Below are 18005 nucleotides of genomic sequence, written 5' to 3'. Positions count from 1 at the left end.
GGAGCTAAGGAGAATTTTTAATGGATTGAGATTAAATCTATCACTTTTACCCAGAGAACATTCTTTCTCATTTATTCTGAGGCAGTCTCCTGTAAAAGGACCATTAAAGTGATGAGCCACAGTATTTTGACAAGCACTTGTAGTGCAAAAACTTGAAATCTCACCGGAATACAGTTATATAGTCACTGGGAGAAGAGAATGCCCTATTTAAAAACTAGGACAGATCAGTTGATCTTTTCCCCTATCAGTTGATAGGGAAAAAGGAAATAACTGTGTGAACAGTATGTCTGAAATTAAACAGTAAGTTACTGGCATCCATCTAAAATCAACAGAAAATGTAATTACTCTTTGAAAGTACTCTTGTTTTACAGTGCTAAATGAGTTAAAAAAGAAGAAGGCATTATTTGTACTTAGAATACCGTTACAAACGCAAAGATGGAAGAAAGACAGCAATGATCCGATAAAAGTCCCATGTCAGAAACACAGAAGAGAGAGACTAGCCCTCATTATGAACCAGCGTTCCCTCCCTCCACGGCATGACTGCTCTCTCTCTCTCTCTCTGGGAATCTGTCCAGAGAGGGGTCTCTCTGTTTTTGTCAGCACAATAGGAGGTTTAGAGGAGATCAAAATGGAACTTTTTAAAAAACATTTTGTTCAAAGCTACCACGTGATTTTAATAATTTTACTCCATGTTTTTTGCTGTTTATTTTCCCACAGTTCAGAATACCCTGACTCCAGCTGGACAAAGATGCTTGCTAAATCAAGGATTGTTTTCCATTATGTTATAATGTTGCTCAGGCTGAACCAGGGAGGTAATAATACTAATACTAATATTCTTCCACAGCATATATCCTTTAGTGAGAGCCCAAATAATACATAAGCATCAGTGGTAATCAGTCATTATTACAGCTGCCCATTCTCTGTCCAGTTCATAGATTGCACCGTTCACCATTTGCTTTAAGTTTGAATGCCCTTGGTATTTATTGGTAATTCGTGGGTTTAACTAATGTTGAAACTCATTTTTAGACTCTTAATCGTCTTTTACTGAACCTTTCCCAGCTCTGTAAAATGACTGAATTTGGTTCAGTGTTTCTCTGAGGCAGAACTATGAGCCACAAATCATCTTCAGTACATTATTACCAAGTCCAGCTAGCAAACCGTTTTTCATTTTTTTTGCTGCAAAGAACAAACTAAGACCATTCTGGTTTTAAGATGGTTGGGACATTCATTGTTTCTAGGAAGGGATACATTTCTTTGGTTGTATTTAATAAAAACAAACCAGAACAAACATTTTTATTAGGCTTATAAAACATCCCCCCCTCTCTTCTTGTAAACTTTCAAAATTGCCTTCTAAAACAGGTGTGAAAACATATACTTCAAGGTAATCTCTCACCATGGGGTAGTTTTAAAGGAGAGCATGCATCACAATGACCAGTGCCAATCCCACCATTATTGGCTACCTTTTCAGAAAGGACCAATGCACACGCTCATGCAATCCGTTCTCCGGAAAATGCACCAGGCACATCATGTAGCAGCTTTCTGCATCATATTTAGCTAACGGATCATCTTTGAAAACACGTTTCATCATATAAATAGACTTACAGGTAATCATGCACAGTTTTTGTGGAAACATTTTTAACTCTCAGTAAAGACAAGAACACACATAAAAAATAAAAATTGGATTTTCTTACCTTTTGAAAAGCAGGCAAAAGCTATACTGTTGGTGGGATAGTGTACCAAGTAACAGACTTTTGTACACTTTTTCTTACTGGTGGTATACAGTCTACAGGAAAAGTAAATATATAGGTATGTATAAAATAAATGCTCAAACAATATTCCTTGTTATTTTTGTTCCTTTTGGACAAGAGGCTGCAATAGAGACCATAGACATTACCCCCACTCTTTCAGTGGGTTTGGTTGCCTTTGGTAGACCAGTTCACCACAATTCAGGTACCTCTGAACATGGGAGTACTGGTGCCTCTTGGGTTAAGGCAGTTTGGTTTGACTTGCTTGCAGTGGAGCAGTTGAAAGAACCAGCCCCCAAGTAATTTGTCTATCTGGTAAGAGTTCTTTGCTTCCTGTCGCTATCCCTTTATTTCTCAGCCTACTCCAGGTGTGATGACCAGTCTGCGCAGTTAGTCCAGAAGGATGAAGCAAATAGCATAATGCTGAGAATGCTAGGGAGCTAACAAATGAAGAAGCAGCACAAAAACACAGCAAAAACCATGACAAATTTACAGAGCACAGGCATGTGTTCCAGAATTTTCTAGGCATTGCTACTTATGTAGGCGTTGATGCACACATCCATTTTCCAGCAGTTTTTAAATTTTTGTGTGTGTTTTGAATATCTCCTTATATTGACCGTTTAACTCCTATATGTAGTAATTGCTGAGAACAGCACAAGTTATTTATATAGTTTCCTTACTATAGATGCAAAAGTGGTAGTAAAGCAAAACAGCATGAGGCTATAACTCATATGTAACACACCTTGTTTAAAATTTTCTATTTTAGGTTCAAATTGTTCATCTAAAATGTGCTTCACCATACAACATGCTCATTGATTTAAACTAGTCTTTTATGAAGTGTCTATGTCCAGCCTCTATTTCAGGGTCGATTACTCAGTCACATGTTCCCACATCAAAGGAGGAAGTATGTCCCAAGCCATCCACCAAGTTGCTGCTGACTTTCCAGAGTAAACTAACTCTAAACAGCCCAGGAACTTTAGGAGTTTCTCTGCACTGCCTGGGGACATTAGCTTAGCAGTTGGATAGTAGTTTAGGACAAAGCTATCTCAGGGCTGCCTATCACTATACAGTGACATTCTTTACGAGGAGAGCACCTGACCAGAAGATAAGTCAAAAAGCATCTTCTGGTTCTGTCCAGTCCAGGTGAGGAAGGCAGCAGGCCTTACTCATTTCAGTAAAGTCATGCTGCCCCCATTAATATTACCCATCCAACTAGAAACAGGTCCTAGTGGCCACCAAGGAGCCAAGTCCCAAGCACCATCAAGTCCCCTGCTTATCTGACATCTCCACACTTGCCATTAACATGCAATAGCCAAGTCAACAATGGTAAGGTACCTGGCAACATGACAGATACTGAATGCAGAAATAAAAACCAGAGCTTGAGTTGCACTCATTCTTAAAAAAGAGTGTCGAGAAGGCATTACAGTAGCCAGGTCTAAATTAAGCTATCTAAATTAGGTAAGGCTTTTTTATACTTGCAACAGAAACCTTGTTTGTATAAAGAAAAATTCAGTAAGCAGTTGGGGTACACCCCATACCCTCTTCTGTTTTGCACTCAGTGCAAAACCGTAAGCATCCGAATATCTAATATGTTAGTAGTGAACAGGTACTCTTGGTTTATCCCATACAGAAAGAAGTTTTTTTCTTTAAAACAACAGCATTCTAGCTAAAGAAGTAACCTAAGAGGAAAATTGTACCTCATGGGGATAAATCAAACTGTGCTCATAGTGAGGCAATAAGCAAATTTGTTTTTATGTAGACATGTAGTTGCAGTGTAGACTTGGATGAGGAGAAGCGTACATGCACCGAGTGGCAAGCTGCATTGAGGGAGCAGAGCTGTTAAAATGAAAACACTGAAGACTGAAACACACTGAGACTAAGTGTTTAGAGCAATGATGAATAAGGGGCGATTTATGTTTCATTATTTACTTTGTAGCACATACTATAAACTGGACTTCTCAGATTCCCTCCCTCAGAGAACAGTGTATGGAATTTCCCCTTTGGAAAGGCACATTTGTTCTCCAATTGCCTGGTCTGCACTTTAGCTCGTTTCTTTTTAACCAGACAGCTTCATTTCAGGAAATAATTTCTTTGTCTCTGTTACCAAAGTTTAGAATTTTAAGAAAATTTGATATACTTGGCATTAAATAAGATATAGTAATAATGTTCCCTTATACCAGAATAGTCTAGTTATTTTCATTAATTGAGGTTTTCACTACCACTCCTTGCCTTCACACATACACTTCTGCATGGCCAAGGACAGGTTTTCCAAGTGTGATTGCTACCTATGCTGTCACTATTTCCTTATCGGCTGTCTCTTTGGATCATTTAAAATGATGATTTGCATTTTGATCTCATTCAAATGTTTCATTTCTTTAAGTTAACTTTGCTTTGAATTAGCATCACTACTAAAATTTGGGGGTGTGTTTCTAATATGGTCTCATGTTGAATGTCCTTGAATGAAATCTTTGCCTGGTGAGGCAAATATTAATTTCTATCAGAGATGAAAGTGGCCATGCCACAGATGGCTATTTAAATTTAAACTCTTTGAAATGAAGTAATTAAAAATGGCCATTCCTTATTAAGTGGCCATATCACAAGTGCTGAATAGCCTCGTATGGCTATCACATTTCCAGCATTGCAGAAGGTTCTGTCTGGATAAGGTCTTTAGATTCCTCTTCGGAGCCTTTGAGGGCTGGGCCATCAGAAACCCCAATGTTTGGAGGTACATGAATCTCCTCCTGTGGTTCAGCGAATATATAATTAAATTATTTATGATGCTTTGGGGAGTATCTATATAAATCCAGAAGAACTAAATCAATTCTTCAAAATCTTTTGTATTGATTATGTCATAAAGACTTTGTTTGATTTATCTATTTTATAGACACCCAAACAATAGTAGTGACAAAAGTCAGCAAAACTTTTTCAAGGGAAAGGTACCCAGTGAAGTCCAAGTGGAATAATTATTTCCACTGGTATAGGTAATAAGATACTTGGATTTTTTAGTTAGTAGGCAAGGCCTCTACCTGGGCAGCCTTTTTTGAGCTTGAGTTACTCTGGTCATTATAGACAACATTATAAGCAATAATACATTTCACAGCACATTTAACTAAAGAGTCTTCCACAACACATCATATTATTCTTTATGTACAAGCAATATTAGCAACTGAGGAAGCTGAAGAAGTAATCACTATGTTGAAGTTATGACATGCCACTCATGTTCTAAGAAGCAGCAGCAAAGAGAAGCAGGCGTGGATTTGGGAGTCAGACCTGCATTTCAGTCCAGTCTCTGCTGCTAACTAGATGTGTGACTCTGTTGACATCACTTAATCTTGTTAAGCCTCAGGTTCCTCAGTAAAATGAGGATGATAAACCCCATTCTACACAGAGAGAAATAAGGCAGTCTACAAACAACATTCTACATAATGCCCATTTCAAAGGATAGTTGATGCATTATTATTATTAGTAGTAATATTAATAGCATTGTTAGTTAGCATATAATGGTTAGCATTTTAACAACCATTATCATACCCCAAACAGCTTCAACAGGGACAGAACCTAGCCGTTAAAACTTAACAACTGTAGAAATGTTGCTTCAAACTAATTATTTTTAAGTAGTGTAGTAGTGAATTAATTGCCCAAATTAAAAAATTCTAATTTGGTAATTTTCTCCCAATATATATACATATTGGAAAATATATATATTCTGTTTATTGTCTATATATATTTTCTGCCTATTGATTTTGGGCATATTCCAAGTATGTGTGTATGTGTGTACAGATATAAATGTAAAACTGTTATTGGGTTGTCTCCAGGATAAATGTTTTGTGAAATGCAAATCTGACAGGAGGTTCTAGAATAAAACTCTACAGGAGTATAAGTGCAGGTATATTGATTAATGAAGGTATATATATAAGTAGATACATATGCATGCTTGTGAAAATATTTCTTTTTGTGAATTAATTCCATTTACTTGTGGTGTTCAGTATGCCTTTAACTGCATCATTATAGATATATAATAAAACATGCTGAAATATACTTTTGGACAAATATTTTGCCTTTCAGAAATGGAAGGAAATTAATGCCTTATCGTTCAACTATTTCTAAATGCGTGCTATTTTATGACACTTATGACATAGATGTTATTATTTCAATTTGATACATGAAAATGTGGAGCTTTATAAGAGCTCAGTGATTCTCAAAGTCACACAGCTATTAAGTGGAGTGGCTTGGATTTGAATCCAGGTCTGTCTCAACCTCTTCTTACATCACATCAAATACCACAGCAATCCACCATCGGGTTCTCCTCTTCCCCATTGACCATTTGCTCTGAAAACCCAGGACAGAGCCTGTATATCCATTCTGCCCACTCTGGTTCTCCCTTCTCTTGGGGTGATGCTGCTTCTTCCTTTCTCTTTGTCCTAGAATCTCTTCAATTAAAATGTCAAAGTGAAGCCTACCATGTTATTAATGAGCCTTTGCTACCTTGCCTACATATTCTTAAAGTGTTTCATAATATTCACTCAACTATTTAGAAATGAAGATGGGCCAGATCGCAGATCTCTGTATAATATTTGTCATGATCAAACTTCATGTCTCCTGGTTTTCAAAGATCTTTTTCTTACTGCAGAGCATAAAGGATTACTTCAGAGTGTTTAGAATAAGAACTCTTTTTGCTTAGCAATAAACTTTTGGCTACAACAAAATTGGCTCATATCTGAAAAGTAGTATGTCATGAGTAACTTACTGGCAAACTAGAATCCCCCTCCACTTTAGAATCAGGAAGTTTCATGAATATTTGTATCTACTTTTCTATATGGAACTAATAAAAAATTTCTAGAAAACAAATCCTATAAGTCTAATTTTTAATCTGAGATTTACTCTCCTGCCAGTGTTAATAACATTAGTGATCTATGCAGTTAACCTCTGGATAAATTTTTTATGCCCATCTTCTTTGGAATTATTTGCAGGGTTGAACAAAGGCTGCCCTGAGGTTACAGATATGCCAGGTAGAATATTGAATCTGGCATTTAATTCATAATTCCACCCTTAATAGTTAGTTTTTCATTAATGGAACACTTCTGTAGTGCCGTGGTAGATGTCTTTCCCCATGGGGATGCCATTACCAATGGTGACTGGGCCTGTATGCTTGGATAAAAAGTTGCCAATGTTTTTTATTCTGGAAGCCTCGCTTAGTAAAGAATCATAACTTTCTTTATACCTATGTTCCAGGGGAAAGAAGTTATGATCTAAAATTCTTAAATATTCTAAGTTCATTTCTACTGCTGAAGTTCAATAAGGTGTTGAAGTTTTCTTAAGAAGTTGTCTTCCTAACAGGAAGGGGGAAACAAAGGTGTTTATGTCAGTTGGAGGGTTTGGTACTAAAGGAGAAGGAACAAGGGAGGTTTCTCATTTCTGAAGCAGTGCCTCTGAAAGCTTCTTCTAAGAGTGCAAAAAAAAAAATGGTGGCAAGAATAAGGCAGAACTCTTCAGCACAAATGTCATTCATCTAGGCAACCCAGTCAGTTGTACCCAACCCAAGAATGGTTACAGTATTTCTTCAAAGAAAGGCAAGCACACACCATGTTTCTGAGAGCTTCTGATGCAGGGTGGGAAGATGAAAGAAAGGAAAATTACTTACTGTTTGGGTCTACGTTTTCACAGAGTTCTGTCTTTGCCTCGCCGTTGGGTCTGTCACTAGGTTTGTGTGACAGCCGTGATGACATGGTGGCTGCTGTGACTACTGCCTTGAAACTTCGCTTCCGCTTCTGGACATTGAGTTCAGGGTGGAAAATGATGATGTACACTTTCGGCATGTATAGCATCCCCAGCGCCACTGATGCACTTAAGTTCATGGAGATTGTAAGTGTGGTAGTTTGTATGTAGAGCTAGGAGACACAACACACAAGACACTATTACAAATAAAATGACCGCAGAGGAAATCTGAATGCTTAACATGATATAAAGAATGACTACGGCTAGGAGAGAAAGCATAGCAATCTCTAGGGGTTTCTGATAAAAGAAAAAAAAAAAGAAAAGAAAGCAAGACAAAATGATTCTGAGCAATTATTGGAGAGTTTGTGCATATATTTATTGTTTGAATGCCCCTGGGAAAACCCATGTACATGCTTATCCTGGAGAAGTCTCCTACACAGAAATTCAGGGTGGACCTAGAATCAGATATGAGGTATCTCTAATCATAATGGCAATTGAATACAAAAATGTGAAGATCATAGAAGTTTGTAACCTTGAGTAAGGAAAATTTTTTTACCCTCCATACCTATACAAAATGATTAATACTGTATTACCTTTTGATACACAGAGACTCTGGGGCCTTATTTGAAAAGTCATTATGTCTCTTGTATAATTTTTCAAAAGCCTTCACCTTTACCATACCTACAAAGTAGTAAGTTGAGTTTCCCTGAAAAGTAAGCCCTTCTTGCTTAATTCTGATTTTAAAAACACCAATGACAAGGGACCAAGAACTAGGGAGGTTGTCTTGTTCAGTATCTTTACATTGTCAAATTGCTAATGAGGTGCAAAATATCCTTCTGGCATTTGTGGTTATTTCTTGTTTGGATGGTGCCCATAGCTGTCCTTGTCTCCTTTTGCTTCCTTGAGAAATCAGTAGAGCAACTACTCACTGTTTAATGCACTAAATCCCTGTCTTGCCTACATTTGCAAAGATGAAGGTTGAAGAGTGAAGGGAAATGTCAGATCAGTCAGAGGAAAACTACAGGCAACTTGTCTTGGTCTAGCTGTGTTTATGAAGTTTCCTCTCATGATTTAGAATCATACCCTGCAATACATTTTGGTATACTTGTGTTTTATACAATTTGTAAAGGCTAGATTGAATGCAAATTGATGGATGTGTTAATTAGTTTGATTATAGTAGTTATTTTACAATGAATATGAAGTCATTGCATTGTATATATTAATAACAAGTCATTATATAACCTAAATGGATAAAATTTTTGTCAACCACACCTCAATAAGGATAGAAATAAACAAATAGGTAGGTAGATAAATAAATTTAAAATATATATTTTAAACAAGTGACTACCTATATTGACCTTCCATGACAGTGGGAAGCCTAGTTGGTTGAGAATGTATTGGTAATGGTTTTCCGAAACTATGTCTTGCATTGATCTGAGGATAAAATCCCTATTGTTAATGGATTAAACAAAGCCCCCTGTGGTCTGCCCCCTGTCTTCTTCTGCAGACTCATTCTCCATCACTGTCCCTCGATCTTCCTCCCCAGAGCACTATCTGTAGGGGCACTTCTGCAGGTCTTGAAGATGCTGGGCTCACCCAACCACAGAGCTTTCATAGTTGCCCACATACACTTGTACTTTATTTTTGTTTTCCTTTGTTTGGAATGTTCCTCTTGTGCTGCTTAGAACATCCATACAGGCTTCCTAAGGTCTAGGCCCACTCCTTAATGTACACACCCTCAAAACTGCAGTTTTCTTTAGATCATTCATCCCAATTTGGAGTTATCCTCCCACTACCTTGATTATTTGACCGTCGGTCTCCCCCATTAGGCCACAGGTTCTATGAAGGTAGGAACCTGTGTCTGCGGTGCTGGCAAACAGTAGGCACTTAAGAAATATGCAATGAATGAGCCCATGTGTTTGTATGACAGACACCTACTTATGATTAAGTGGTCAAACAGCCTTTCTCTAAATACACTGCAAAAATTTCTATAAGACCTGCTGGCTGCCTGGACCTTTCTGATCTTATTTCTTCAAACTGAGGCCCAAGTGAAAAAAGACTTTGCCATCTCATCTGGAGGAAATACAGTTTTCCAGCAAACATTTTGAATGTCTCTGAATGGTTTAAAGGAGTTGCCAGCTGCTAACTATATAGTACATAAGAATACAAACTAGGAGGACAAAACAATATTGAAGCAATGATCCTCTTGATTGTGAATTAGACTATCTTTTAAAAGCTCATCTTTTCCTATTAGAATAGCTTTAGACCAGGGGCGTCAAACTCATTTTCACCCGGGGGCCACATCAGCCTTGTGATTGCCTTCAAAGGGCTGGATGTAATTTCAACTCCTTAACTCTTAAGGGGTAGTTACATTTATATAGTCCTAAATTATTTCAGCCCTTTGAAGGCAACTGCAAGGCTGATGTGGCCCCCAGTGAAATTGAGATTGATGCCCCTGCTTTAGATTTTCAACTCCATTCTTCCCGTCAGTTTATACTGTCCATGGTTACAAGGCTTTGTGCACCTGGGTGATGTTGCTTCCTCCCCCTGTGGCCATGTGACCACTGCTGTCACCCTGCTAATGAGAGCTTTGCAAGTGGATCAGCCAGTCCCAGGAAGGGGTAAGCAGACAGCTGGGGTCTTGGGTGTTGCTCCTTTTTCTCTACTCCTAAACAAATTTTGCAGTTGAAGAAATCATTCACAGTTTATTTTGTTTGTTTATATGTTACTATAGATTATATATGCTATTCTATATATGTTTGTGTATGTGCATATATTAAGAAAAAACCACTTAGCAATTTAAGACTAAAAAAACTATGATATTCATTTTATGGACCATTTCATTTCACCATTCTCAAATAAGAGCCCATTGAGAATTTGCTATTTTCTTTTGAAAATTTTGCAGTCTCTGGTGACATTTCAGAAGTATGTGAAAACCAACATGAATGTATTGCCCAAATTCCTACTCCCCCAAATCCTCTTTACATAACATGATGGTTAAAAATGAAAAGTTTAGCTCTGGCGGGGTGCCTCAGTTGGTTGGAACATTATCTCATACACCAAAAAGGTCGTGGGTCTGATTCCCAGTTGGGGAATCCCTTGGTATGGGGGGCACATACCAAGGTTGTAGGTTTGATTCCTGGTCAGGGCACGTATGGGAGGCAACAGATCAATGTTTCTCTCTCACATCAATCTTTTCTCTCTCTCTCTCTCTCTCCCTCTCTCTCTCTCTCTCTCTCTCACTCTCTCTCACACACACACACACACACACACACACACTCTCTCTCTCTCTCACATTCATTATCTGTTTCACTAAAATCAATAAGCATAACCTTAAGTGAGGATTTTAAAAAATGAGGAGTTTAGAGCTAGCCCATCTGAGTTGAGCTCCATTTGCTAGTTCCATGACCTTGCACTAATTACTTTGCGTCTTTGTGCCTCAGCTTCTATGTCTGTAAATGCAGGTGATAATGTTCATGTCTATCTCATGATGCTGTCTTGGTGATTAAATAAATTACTGTCTGTAAAGTGCTTAGATAGAACCTAGCAGAATGTGAGCACAGCAAGTCCTCCTTTAATGTCATCAATAGGTTTTGTGACTAAGAGAAACAAAACATAATGAAACCAATTTTACCACAGGCTAATGGATATACCCAAGAGTTAAGTTCCTAGGGCATCTTATCAGTATTGTAACAGAACAACATGGAATGAAATGCTACTATTCGAGGATCTGCTATACTATAAAAGTATTGCAAAATAAGTATAAAGATATGAAGGATCCCTAGTTCACAGGGATCCCTGAGGTCCTGGTCAACAGGGATGCAACCACATTAAGGGGCAGGAGGGAAACTAAGTCACTGTCTCTTTGCTATTCAATGCGAGGGCTCAGTGTTGAGATTTGAGTTTTAATCCTAGCGTCTCCTTTTACATTCTTTTAGCAAATGGCAACACATTTATTTTTAGTCTCATGGCTGTTCTGATGCTTTCTGTAAAATGCATAACCTGTTTCATCTTGGGTCTTTCACACCATTTTATTTTACCTTTCTTATAATTTCTTCAGAGCTGCAAAGGCATTGGTGATTGTTTTCAGACCCTTTCATCAGAGCAGAGGACTTGTGCAGTGTTGTCCTGAGATCAAGCCTCTTCCCAGGGCTGGCCTTCAGCTGGGCCTGACCCCCTTCTGCTGTCGTCCACTGAGGAGAAATGTCTCTCTGCCCTGGTCAATTCCCCAAGGCCTAGGCCTGTGAGAAGGATGCAGACTGCCTTGGAATTTCTGTACATTTGGATTATTAAGTATTAATTTTATCATCAACCCAAATGAATTGTCAGAATCCAGCTTCTGCTGCTTGGTTGAATGTGGCTTTTCTAACATTCATCACATACAATCCAGTTTATATAACTAAAGAGCATTTAGGCAAGGGATTAGGAGTCAAGGGCTTTACGCAACATTCTAGAACAGTCACTTTCCTAAAGTCTGATGCATGGAATTCCTGGCTCTAAATATCTCCTCTGTCTCTGTTTCCTTATTTACAAAATTAAGATAACAATAGTTTCTACCTCATATGGTAATTTTTGAAGATATAATCAATTAGTATATGAAAAGTGCTTAGTAGAATTCCATAAAATGTTGGTTGCTAATACTTGCTTTCTGACTAATACTTTATTTTTTTATTTGGTCGTTGGGGTGTAGATCTCAAGATAAGGCTTCCTCTGTACCTACTTTCTTATATTTTACACTTTTTACATATGTCTTATTGATTAACTGGGTTATAATGTCTACAACAACATACCTATTCATATTTTATCTGATTGAAATGTACCAGCACATATACTATTAGAGTATATATACATTTATATGCTTAATTCAATACCCGGTAAAGCCCGCCTGAATCTGTCCATGCATTTTCTCATCTTGGCCTAAAATGTCATTGTCTGATAAAATGTGAATTCATCATGAGATTCCAATGTTGCTTTGTAAGTAGTTCTAGCACTTAAGGTTAGTAGTGTTCTCCTTGTCTAACCTTCAATTGATAAGATACCAAAAAATCTGAAAACTTGTTAGAGCAAACTTTGAAATTTGCCAATTATTCTGTGTAAGTTTCAGAATCAGTTTAGTTGAAGATTATCTTGAGAGATTTCAAGGCAAGCTCTTAATAGTTACAACAGTGACAAGTTTGAAACTTTGAAAATCAGAATATTCTCATACTGTCCAAAGAATAAAAGAGAAAGAAGAAACAAATTTACCAGGCATACACACACACACACACACACACACACACACACACACACACATACACACACACATCAGGAAAAACCCAATTTCAGATTTTTTTGTTTGTGAAAATGGTTTGTAAGGTTGGAGTTGCTCAAGAAACCAGATGGATGCAGAGAGCCAAGGAGCAGGGTTTATTAGCAGGAATAAGAGGGAAAGTGGAGCCAACCCAGGGAGATTGGGGAGCCAACCAAGGGAGATTAAGACTCACTCCTTTGTTCTTAGGGCATGTTTTTTAAGTGCAAAAACCCACAAAGTGTAACTGGTTGGGGTGTCAGAGTCTGATTGAGTAGAGCTGACTAGAGGGTGCCGTTTTTGCTGACCATTGTTCTTGTTACATCTTATCCTCGGGTTAAAACTGCATCCTGTTATGCTGGATAGGCCGAGCCCAGACCCCAATCTTAGCTGGGCATCTGTCTGTCCTGGGTAAGGTTGGCATGCAGTTTCCCACGGTGTAGTTTTCTGCCTGGTGATTTTCCATTCCTGTTAGGCCTGCCTAGGTCTGTCAAGTGTCATCATTACTAACGATGTCTTTAATAAGTATGTAGTATTTTGAGGAGTTATTTCATGCCTATGGACCACCTGTATGTTCTTTTTGGAAAAGGGTGTATTCAGGTCCTTGCCCATTTTTCAGTTGGATTGTTTTTCTTTCTGGTTGAGCCGTATGAGTTCTTTATGTATTTTGGAGATTTAACCTTGTCTGATATAGCATTGGCAAATATGTTCTCCCATATGGTTGGTTCCCTTTTCATTTTGGTGATGGTTTCTTTAACCATGCAGAAGCTTTTTAATTTGATGTAGTCCCATTTATTTATTTTTTCCTTTTATTTCTCTTGCCCTAGGAGATATACTCGCAAAAATATTGCCACATGGAATATCTGAAATTTTATTGCTCATATTTTCCTTTAGGACTTTTATGGTATCATGGCTTATATTTATGACCTTTGTGCATTTTGAGCTTATTATGGTATATGGTGTAAGTTGGTGGTCTAGTTTCATTTTTTTTGCATGTACCAACAGTTCTCCCAACACCTTTAATTGAAGAGGCTATTTTTACTCCATTGCATGCTCATGCCACCTTTGTCAAATATTAATTGACCATAGAAATATGAGTTTATTGCTGCTCAACATCACTAGCCATCAGAGAGATGCAAATTAAAACCACAGTGAGATATCCCTCACACCCACCAGAATGGCCATCATTAATAAATCAACAAACAACAAGTGCTGGCGGGATGTGTAGGAAAGGGAACCCTAGGTCCCTAGTTGCACTGTTGGTGGGAATGCAGGCTGGTGCAGCCACTGTGGAAAACAGTATGGAATTTTCTCAAAATTCCTTTTGACCCAGTGATTCCACTGCTAGGAATATACCCTAGGAATCCCAAAACACCAATTCAAAAGAACTTATGCATCCTGATGTCATAGCAGCACTATTTACAATTGCTAAGAGCTAGAAACAGCCTAAATGCCCATCAGTAGATGAGTGGACTAAAAAACTGTGGTACACTTACACAATGGAAAGTATTATGCAGCAGAAGGAAAAAGGAGCTCCTATCCTTTGTGATAGCATGGTTAGAACTGGAGACCATTATGCTAAGTGAAATAAGCCAGGTGGTGAAAGACAAATACCATATGATCTCACTTATAAGAGGAATCTAATGAACAAAATAAACTAACAAGCAAAATAGAACCAGAGACATGGAAATATGAGACAGACTGACAGTGGCCAGAGGGGAGGAGAGAAAAGGGTAATTGTAGACAGCTCTGCCTGGTTCTAGGAATTGCATCTTGACCCCTTGTGGCTAAGGGTGAGAGATGAACTCTGGAATGCAAGCTGTAGGAAACAAAGCTTGTCTCTGGTAGCAAATGCTGTCTCAGTTTCCTCTCCCCGCCCCCAAAGCTTGGTGGGAAGTCAATGACAGGCAAGACCCCTCACAGCAGGGGGCAACCTAAACCAGACTTGATAACTTGGGAGGCCTTCATAGAAGGACCTGGAGGGGAGCTGCAACAAAAAAGAAGCAATAAATTCTCGCCCCCCCCCACCCTTGGCTTTGACAAAGCCCGAGTCCCCATGTTCTCTGGGAGAAGCTCTTCCTGGCTCTAATCTCCTTAAGCCTGCATACCTGTAGGGGAGAGGTGCAGCTTCTTGCCTGCTAGAGTGTGTCCTGGGGGAAAATCTGGCATCACAAAGACTTCCTGATAAACCTGTGAAATCTGCTCTGCTAAGAGTGCTTTCATTCATATGTTAAGGGTTCGAGCAGGAAACCCTAAAACTCTGTTCCTGACAGACTCTGAAGCCCTCAGATTTCTTTGAAATGTTATCTACTGTTTGATCCTTGCCACCCTGTATTCCTGTGTATTACAACCCAATAAAAGCCTCTAGAGGAGAGAGCTCAACACCTTTTTCCCCTGAGAAACTGGCTATTGCTCACAGCCTCTTTCTTCTGGATAAATGGTCACTTCTCCTCCCCAAGCAGATCACATCATGTCTCAGTCATGATTACTCTCATCCGTAGAGACTGGGGAGACTTGTGAAGAAAGTCGCCCCTACAGGTAATGGTATAAAGAAGGGGAAGCTATCAGTCAAAGAACATATAAGAATAACCCATGGACATGAGCAATGGTGTGGGGATTGACTTTGGGAGTGGGGGGTGGGCTGGATGGAGGAGGGCAAAGGGGGGAAATGGGGACAACTGTAATAGAATAGCAATAACAAGTAAAAGTGTGCACTATAAAAATAAACCAATGATATATTTACACTAATGAATTACCACATTTAACTATATAACAGGTGACTGATTTCAGCTGTATATTCAGATAGGCTATGTGAGACACTATACTTTTCTGCTATCTGTGTATTTATGCACTTATCCATTCACATTTTTTACTGAGATACTACCCAGTGACTACACCAGCCCAGGTTTTGGGCATACTACTGTGAAGATGGTAGGTATGATTTGCTTTGAAAATGCAAATTTATCCCAATGAGATCGATATATTAGGAAACCATTTGAGGACAACTCAAAGTTCATGTTGGCAAATGGATGATTTCCTCCGCAAGAAACACTAGATGAATGCAGTCAACTGCACCCAGCCGAACCCAGCTGTGTGAAAATATATGAAACTCACACACACGCTCATGCTTCAAACATCTGCCAGCTTCCCCTTCCACAACTTCACAATGAAACACAAGTAGCAATACTCTTGGCACCTGCTTCCATAAGCAAACTTCAGCTGTTTTTTTTGGAAGGCAAAGTGCCAAACTTATGCTGATAGTCATACATTTCTTAGCCATTGATCATGTATAAAACCCTGCCACCATTAGATTGGTATTCTTGTTTTAAATGTCACTGATGATGTTTTTGAATCTGTGTCCTTAACCCAGTTTTTCCCATAATTCCTGTGGTTATTGCATAATATCATATGGCATAGTGATTTTTAAAAATACACATCATGTTATAGTGGAACTGGCTGATTAGTAAACAGGATGTCTACCACATAATACGTGCTTGTTAAATTCTGGTTGAGGAAAAGTTCTACACTTGAAGCAAGTATTAGGTATGAGAAATATCCTTAGCATTAAGCATTATTTTAAGAAAAGCTCTTGGCCCTGGCTGGTATAGCTCAGTGGATTGAGTGTGAGCCTGTGAAGCAAGCAAAGGATCATGGTTCGATTTCCAGCCAGGGCACATGTCTGGGTTGCAGGCCAGTTCCCCAGTAGGGGACACATGAGAGGCAACCACACATTGATGTTTCTCTTCCACTTTCTCCTTCCCTTCCCCTCTCTCTGAAAGTAAATTGAAAAAAAGAGAAAAGTTCTTAGTTTTTCATTGTTGTTTTCATCAGCTTTATTAATGTGCTTCTCTTTCCTCATTTCTAGAGTGGAGAGAGCAGTGCCTATCAGGCTGTTGTTAGGTCAAATGGGCTCATTATAAAATACATACAACGTGCCCAGCATGCAGCAGCCACTCAATCAGGGGAGGTAGTATCACTGATTTATATATTGGCTATAAAATAACTTGTTTTTTATGCTGTTATTTTTCATACAATCTTAACATATTTTAAAATGATCTTACTTATGGACTCCATTGAATCACAGTCTGTTTTATGGAATAACATCTCATTAAGTTTGCTTCTATTTTGTTTGACAGTATATTCAAACCATTATTTTATCTGTCATTGGCTATTTTCTAAGACATAACTAATTTTGTGCATTACCAAGTGACAGTTGAGAGTTGAGACAAGAAGGATCTATGTAGTCTTTAGGTGGGATGGGAGAAGTTTCATAATTCTCATGATATGCCAAAATCTGTGAATTAAAAAAAAATGTCTGATGCAGTCAAAGTGAAGAGGAAGGGTACATTCTAATTTGACTATTGTTTGGAACATCATATGACTTTATTGAAATGGAAGTTCCTGGCAGTTAAGACCACTGTTTTCTATCTTTATCCCCTGTACCTCTTGCTTCTTAATTAAAGTAGCCATATATGAGAAATAATAATGATACATGGCTGGGAATATGACAGGCTTTTGCTTAGTTATTAAGTAACACAGGATGATAAAAAGATTCAGCCCCATGATGGGGGGACAGTTCTTGTGTTTTTAGGGGGAGGGAGACTTGCTCTTTTAGAAGGGTAATGTAATGAAAAGAACAAGATCTTTGTTTTTAGAACTGATTTCAAATGTTGGCCTTGGCTCGTTGGTGGCTTTGGGATGCCACTTCAAGAGATAGCATAGAAATTCAAATTCTAGCAATTTAGTACTAGCAGGCTTGATATAAAACCCTACCTCATGCTACCACTATCATGGAGACTTTCTGTTTTTAAAATGAAAGGAAATCAAGTGTGAAAAGTAGTTAGTATAGTGCCTGGTATATGGTGAGTGTTCAGGAAATGCAAGTCTTTGTGAGGGTAGATGGTCTTCTGCAGATGATTTTCATGGTAGTCTTTTTATACCTATTTTTGAATAAGTAATATATAAATAAATAGATGATATTCATAAAGAAATACACACATCAAATATAATGAAACAAACTCTGTGGACAGATGTCTGGCATAAAATGATAGCTAATAAACAAAACAGATAATTATTGGACCATACCTAGTCATATTGTGTTTTGTTTTTCTCAGTTAGTATCTCCAGGCAGACAGGATGTTAAGTCTACAGACAATTACATTATTTACTTGGATGGAAATAAGACAAGTGCTCCAAGTGAATGCAGATCAGTTTCTGGAACATGAGATAAGTGATTATTGTCATGCTTGAAATCACCT

General features: G+C 38.3%; 1 protein-coding gene across 1 annotated transcript in view; it reads right to left on the bottom strand.

Annotated features, from left to right (window-relative positions):
- The window catches only part of GRM7 (glutamate metabotropic receptor 7), a 910314-nt gene that overhangs the window by 50223 nt on the left and 842086 nt on the right, over positions 1-18005 (bottom strand). The window contains exon 9 of the mRNA XM_037134730.2: positions 7387-7633. Coding sequence (XP_036990625.2) covers positions 7387-7633 — 247 coding nt within the window. The remainder of the gene's footprint in view (positions 1-7386; positions 7634-18005) is intronic.

The sequence above is a fragment of the Artibeus jamaicensis genome, unplaced genomic scaffold (assembly GCF_021234435.1).
Source record: "Artibeus jamaicensis isolate MK-2021 breed Jamaican fruit bat unplaced genomic scaffold, CSHL_Jam_final contig_519, whole genome shotgun sequence".
NCBI classification, from domain to species: domain Eukaryota; kingdom Metazoa; phylum Chordata; class Mammalia; order Chiroptera; family Phyllostomidae; genus Artibeus; species Artibeus jamaicensis.
Note: the sequence above shows the minus strand (reverse complement) of the source record. Positions and strands in the feature narration are given on the sequence as shown.